This window comes from Hypomesus nipponensis, chromosome 15 (genome assembly GCF_054491055.1).
Source record: "Hypomesus nipponensis isolate SF chromosome 15, ASM5449105v1, whole genome shotgun sequence".
In the NCBI taxonomy this organism is placed as follows: Eukaryota; Metazoa; Chordata; class Actinopteri; order Osmeriformes; family Osmeridae; genus Hypomesus; species Hypomesus nipponensis.
The window spans coordinates 18,755,878-18,763,066 of NC_140375.1; the positions used below are offsets into that span (position 1 = coordinate 18,755,878).

Below are 7,189 nucleotides of genomic sequence, written 5' to 3' on the forward strand. Positions count from 1 at the left end.
TAGCCCCAGCCCCGGTCTCGGTCTCTCTGCCGCGAGGTGGAGAGGGGCAGGGTCAGGTACATGGATGGATGTTGGAGGAGATGTGAGAGACTGTGAGCACACACACAGTAGACACACACAGACACACACAGTAGACACACACACAGACACACACAGTAGACACACACACAGACACACACAGTAGACACACACACAGACACACACACAGACACACACAGTAGACACACACACAGACACACACAGTAGACACACACAGTAGACACACACAGCAGACACACACAGTAGACACACACACAAACACACAAACAGTGAGAGGCAGAGAGTGCAGACAGGAGGAGGAGGAGGAAAAAGAGGAGGGAGAGGGAGGGGGGGGAGGGGAGGGGGAGGAAGGCATGTTAGGAGGAAACTGTTAATCAGGTAACAATACCCAAGCAGTCCTCTCTTTGATGATCATTTTATTGTGATTTTTTTTGGACAAGATGTATTTTCTGTACAAGAACAAATCTTTCCAGCTAGCATCATCCTTGTACCAGACATCTCTAAACATCTTCATCTAATGTGCACTATAGTTGAGATGTCATTGTTACTGTTGCACTGTAGTTGATATATTATTGTCCACCATTTTCACCATACTCATATTGATCCTAATGACTAGAACGAACAGCCTTTGAGTTTGAAGGAGGTGCAGAGGGTACAGTGTGTGTGTAGTTGTGTAAGTGCACATGTTTCCATGAAAGTGTGTGTACGTATGTGTACGTGTGTGTACGTGTGTGTACATGTGTGTGGTGGGAATTTGGAATCTTGTTTTGATATCAGAGGCAGTAGACTCTGTGAAGGGCTCGGTCTATGTGACCTACACTGAAACCTGATGACGTGTGTGTGTGTGAGAGAGAGAGAGAGAGAGAGAGAGAGAGAGAGAGAGAGAGAGAGAGAGAGAGACAGAGAGAGAGAGAGAGAGAGAGAGAGAGAGAGAGACAGAGAGAGAGAGAGAGAGAGACAGAGAGAGAGAGAGAGAGAGAGAGAGAGAGAGAGCACATGGACAGCAGTAGACTCTGAAGGCCTCAGTCTGCGGGTCTCACAGGACAGGACTGAGGATGAGGGGTCCAGAGTTTCTACCGTCATTGTTAAGCCCAGTGGAGAAGCAGGGAAAGATCTTCTCTCTGAAGACACATCCAGTGAACGAGTAGATACAGGACCTGGCCTCCACATCATAGAAGGTGACCTCCCCCTCCTCGTAGTCCACAAACACTCCCACCTTCTGGGGCTTCTGGCTCAGGGAGAGGGGAAGATCAGGTCCAGCATAAGCTGTGTACCCAGTATCACCCAGCAAGCCTACAGCCCAGTGTCCCTTAGCAGGACTCCGTGTAAGTGGTCCCTTCCTGTTGATGGACTCTTTGGCCATGCCTAGAATCCACCGAGTCTTCTCCTTCACCTCCACCTCAAAGTAGAGCCTCCCGGAGGAGAAGCCTTCTACTCCCAGAACGCACACCACATAATCAAACCTGCCTGGTTTGACTCGGATGTTCGGATTAGTCTCTCCCAGTCTCACCTGTCTCCTGTCTGCAGACAGGGTGAGGTCAGGGTGGGCCGTGTCTGGGTCCAGAGTCACATCCACCGCACACTTCTTCATCCACCTCAGCTTGATTTCAGGCAGCGTCACTTCTTGGCCCATCTTCTCCAGCTGAGACAGAGCTCTGAATACAGGCTCCACACACAGATCACCTTGAACTCTGACCCCAGCCCAGTCCTTGCTCTCTGGGAGGGAGGGGAGGACAGGGAGGGTCTGGAGAATGTGGAGGTGGTCTTCAGAGTGAGAGAGTTCCTCCAGATCAGCGCTTCTCTTCAGTAGATCAGTGATTTCCTGCTCCAGCTCTTTAATCATCTCTGCAGTCTTCTCCTCCACTTTCCTCTGCTTCTCCTCAATAACCTCGATCAGCTCGTCCTGGCTTCTCTCAAAGGAGAGCTTGAGGGCAGTGAATACCTGCCTGCTCTCTTCTATATCCTTTTCTGTCTCCATCTTCCTGTTCTCTGCTGAGAGTTGCAGTTCCTCCATCTTCTGGCGTCGCCCCTGGATCATCTCCTCCAGGTGGACCTTCATCTTCCTCAGCTGAGTCTTCCTCGCCTCTGACTCTTCCTCTAGGGGGACAGTCTTGTGAGCCTTGTGGTCTGTCTCAGTACAGAACTGACAAACACACATGTGGTCTGCTCTACAGAACAGTTCCAGGGGTCTCCCATGCTTCTGACACACCCTGTCCTCCAGGTTCTCCACAGGGGCCATCAGCTGGTGTTTCTTCAGGGCCGGAGCGACCTGATGGGGCTCCAGGTGGGTCTCACAGTAGGACGTCTGACACTCCAGGCAGGACTTGACAGCCTGGAGCTTTGCCCCAGTGCAGACGTCACAGGACACTAAACCAGGGTTGATAAGAGCCTGTTTCTGGGTGAGAGGTGTCACACCTAAATGCTTGACCTGGTCGGCCATTTCAGCGATGAAGGTGTTGACACGAAGCTTAGGTCGGATGTTGAAGTCCTCCTTACACAAGGGGCAGGAGTACTGGTCAGAAATGTCCCAGTAGCCTGTGATACAAGTCAGGCAGAAGTTGTGGCCGCATGGCGTGGACACGGGCTTGGTGTACACATCCAGGCAGATGGAACACTGCATCTGCTCCTCAGACAGGAGAACACCTGCAGACGCCATCCCTGGGAACACAACACAACACTGATCACGCACGTCAGTAAACTGACAAGATCTATTTGGAGTTAGATCAGTAATATATCACATCTCACAGTATCTCACAGTATTTCTCTCTCCTCAGCTCTCTCTGTCACACACTTTCTCTTTCTCTTTCTCTCTGTCTCTCTTTCTTCTCTCTGTCTCTCTTTCTCCTTACCTCTGGTGAGTTATTTCTTCAGGTCAGATATACACAGATACTGTGGTCTTGGTGCAGCAGTCTGGATTTGACTATTAAAAAACGGAACTGTGACACGGTAAACTGTTAAATAATTGAAATACGACACTCACAAAACGTTTGACTTTCGTTTCAGGAAGGTTCCCTCCCACCCCCTTCCCCCCCACCCCCTTTCCCCAGTCTTGCTCTTAAAGCAACAGTTCACGTCTGGGACCACCTGGAGTATCAACGGATAATGTGTTTACCCTGTTTAAAACTGTGTGTGTGTGTGTGTGAGAGAGAGAGAGAGAGAGAGAGAGAGAGAGAGAGACAAAGACAGAGAGACACAGACAAGCAAAAACGTTTTTTGAAAGAATGAAATGAAAAGGCTAAACAAAGTTGCCTTCTGAGCCTGTGTCTCGTGTTGTTGTTATGTTTGTATCTTTGTCTCTTTCCTGGTTCCTGATGTAGACCTGCACCCAGCCAGCCCCTCCCAGCCAGCCTTCCTGCCGTCCTGCACACTCACCACTAGAGGGCAACCCTGAGCCTTCACACCAAGGGACCCAAACACACTAACATTAGCATATTTAGACATTTACATTTTTAGGTGTATTAATACATTCACAGACATATATATTTTTGCATACAATACGGAACATCTTATGAAACGAGAATCTGTTAGTTGAATCCTGGGGCCAGCTGTGGAGGGTTGAGGGGGGTGAAGGGATGAGAGGATGAGAGGATGAGAGGATGAGAGGGTGAGGGTGTTCCCACATGCCCAGCCTGAGTCAGCGTGAGAGGGCTGCCTGCTGTCCGTCCTCCCCCAGCCTCCCTCCCCCTCTCTCTGCCCCCCCTGCCCCCCCCGCTGTCCTCCCCCAGCCTCCCTCCCCCTCTCTCTGCCCCCCCTGCCCTCTGAGACCCTGCTGTCCTCCCCCAGCCTCCTTCCCCCAGCCTCCCTCCCCCTCTCTCTGCCCCCCCTGCCCTGTTTTGCTCCACTGAACCCCTCAAGTCAACTAATTACTCTTCTCAAAAGCTGCTTAACAAAAACCCCTTAATTACCAACTGAAGTCCGATGTGGCATTGCCCCCTCACCCCCTCAGCCCCAACCCCTCACCCCCAACCCCTCACCCCCAACCCCTCACCCCCAACCCCTCACCCCTCACCCCTCACCCCCAACCCCTCAACCCCAACCCCTCACCCCCAACCCCTCAGCCCCCTCAGAGAGAGAGAGAGAATTAAAGAATTGCCCTCCTCCAACTCCTCCCCCCCCTCATTCAGGAAGACCAGTAAACCAAACAGTCCAACAGGAAGCAGTGATACTATCACTTCCTGTCTGATAAAGTGAGGCCATGTGATGAATTGGGTTAGCGGTGTTCAACTGTGATATGTCTGGACATCCTTCATATGCTTTACATACAGCCAGACCAAACAGCACTCTCTCTCTCTCTCTCTCTCTCTCTCTCTCTCTCTCTCTCTCTCTCTCTCTATCTCTCTCTCTCTATCTCTCTCTCTCTCTCTCTGTCTCTCTGTCTCTTTGTCTCTCTCTCTCTCTCTGTCTCTCTGTCTCTGTCTCTCTCTGTCTCTCTCTCTCTCTCTCTATTAATCACACTGCACGAAGAGATCCATCCAGCTCTCTCTTCTCTCCTTCTTCTCTCTCTCTTCATTTCACCTCCCTAATTCCCTCTCCTCCTTCCCCCTCTCTCTGTCTTCTGGGAGTTTAAGGTCAGACAGGAGGGCTCTGTTAGTACACATCACCGTCGATCAGGACTGATGCAGGCCCTCGGTTTGTTGTCAAAGTAACGGTGTGTGTATAGGGTGGGGGGGATTAGGGAGGGAAACAAACATACATGCACACACTCACCCCCCCCCCCACACACACACACACGCTCACACCCACACACTCACAGGACAAGCGAACAACCCCACTCTCCTGCCTGAGTCACAGCACATAACCTTTAATTCTACATCTCTCTCCCTCTCTCTTTCTCCCTCTCTCTCTCTCTCTCTCCCTCTCTCTCTCTCTCTCTCCCTCTCTCTCTCTCTCTCTCTCTCTCTCTCTCTCTCTCTCTCTCTCTCTCTCTCTCTCTCTCTCTCCCTCTCTCTCTCTCTCTCCCTCTCTCTCTCTCTCTGTCTGTGTCTGTCTTTCTCTCTCTCTCTCTCTCTCTCTCTCTCTCTCTCTCTCTCTCTCTCTCTCTCTCTCTCTCTCTCTCTCTCTCTCTCTCTCTCTCTCTCTCCTCACACACACTTTCTCTGAGTGTTCTAGAATGTAACTGAATGACAGCTATGTTGAACATTCCATTCTTTCTCTCTCTCTCTCTCTCTCTATATGTGTGTACTGTATGTATATATATACTCTCTATATATGTATACCTCTATACCTCTCTCTCTCTTTCTGTCTGTTGGTCCTGAAGATGAGGAGCTAGTCACACTCCAGCATCACACACACATCCCTCACCCCCCCACACACACATCCCTCACCCCCCCACACACACATCCCTCACCCCCCCACACACACCCCCCTCACCCCCCCACACACACATCCCTCACCCCCCCACACACACCTCCCTCACCCCCCCACACACACCTTCCCTCACCCTCCCACCCTACCGCCCTCCCTCTCTCCCTCCCTCCCACCCTACCGCCCTCTCTCCCTCTCTCCCTCTCTCCCTCCCTCCCACCCTACCGCCCTCCATCCATCCCTCTCAGCAAAACAGCCTCTTGCCACAGCTATTTGAGTGTGAACTTCTTGTTATGAAACAGTCAACCATGACACCTTTTCAAGAGCCAGACAGAAATAGCAGACAACAGGACAAAGGTTTGTCCCAGGCTTGCGAGCGCAGCTCAACAGATCTTTCTGAAACCGGAGGTGAGTCACTTCATCCCTGAGTTCCTCAGAGACACACTCACTCTCACACACACACACACACACAGACACACACACACCAGGAGCCTGTGTCAGGCTGGGCTGGATGTCCAGGTGATCATGTTGGTGACAGAGCCCAGTGTTTGTAGAGGACAGGAAAGGAGACAGAAGGGTAGACATGCGGTAAAGGGCCTGGGCCAGATTTGAACCCAGCCATTATTATCCAGTTAAACATCATCCAGAGCCCTGCAGAGATGATGTGGGATACTTCTGTTAGTACATGGTCCCTGTTGTGTGACTGCTCAGATGTTGCGGTGTTACATGAAGCAGCCAGGGTAGAGAATCCACACCAGAAGAGGAGAAGAACATCTACTGTTACACTATAACCTCAATCACACAGCATACCCAGGCTGGGTTTGTGTGTGTTGTGAGTGTGTGTGTATGTGTGTGTTGTGAGTGTGTGTTTAACAGGGCCCTCATTCAGTCCTACACAATGGTGCTCGCCTGTACAGTTCCTCCACTGTCTCTAGTGCAGCACAGACCCTGCAGAGACTCCATCTCTCTGTACTCCATATGGGAACACACACACACTCACACACACACACTCACAACACACACACACAAACTCACAGCACACACATACACACAAACTCACAACACACACATACACACACAAACACACATACACCCACATACACCCACATAAATACACACATACACACACACCATCCAAATTCAGCTTCCTGTCAACAGTTACAATAGTATCTGCCTGCAGCCTTGCAACCCAACCCTCATATCAGCTGCAGGCTCAGACATAGTCTGTCTGTCTGTGTGTCTGTGTGTGTCTGCCTCTCTCACACTCTCTCCCTTAAACAGACAGGCAAGCAGGCTGGCTGGCTGGCTGGCTGGCTGGCTGGCCGGCCGGCAGGCTGGCAGGCTGGCAGGCTGGCAGGCTGGCAGGCAGGCAGGCAGGCAGGCAGGCAGGCAGGCTGGCAGGCAGGCAGGCAGGCAGGCTGGCAGGCAGGCAGGCTGGCAGGGAAGTTACTAAACAGGTTGCAGACACTTCTCACATTTACACACTGTGTCCTCTTTCTCAACATCACACACCATCAGACACATTTTTACACACACACACACACATACATTCACACACACACACACACAGACACACATTTACACACACACACATTTACACAGACACACAGCTACAGAAAGAACGAAAGAGGGCGAGGAGAGAGAAGGAAAGAAAGAGACACAGAGACGGATACAAGAGAGAGACAGATAGGAGAGACAGAGAGACAGAACAGCCTCTTTCCCAGACAGAAAGACAGGAAGTTGTAAGCAGCTTGCTCACTTCACTGTCCCAAAACCTCAGCTTCCAGCCCAGCCCACTCCCCCCTCTCCTGTCTCCCCAGCAGAGGAGGCTGGGGCTGGGTACAGG

General features: G+C 51.4%; 1 protein-coding gene across 1 annotated transcript; it reads right to left on the reverse strand.

Moving 5' to 3' along the window:
- Positions 1-438: 438 nt before the first annotated feature.
- Positions 439-3,033, reverse strand: LOC146257965 (E3 ubiquitin-protein ligase TRIM21-like). Its single transcript, XM_084674459.1, has 2 exons — positions 2,889-3,033; positions 439-2,697 (listed from the first exon to the last, which is right to left on the reverse strand). The coding sequence occupies exon 2, from the start codon at positions 2,693-2,695 to the stop codon at positions 1,076-1,078; it is 1,620 nt and encodes a 539-aa protein (XP_084530585.1). The 5' UTR covers positions 2,696-2,697; positions 2,889-3,033; the 3' UTR covers positions 439-1,075.
- Between the last annotated feature and the right edge of the window lie 4,156 nt (positions 3,034-7,189).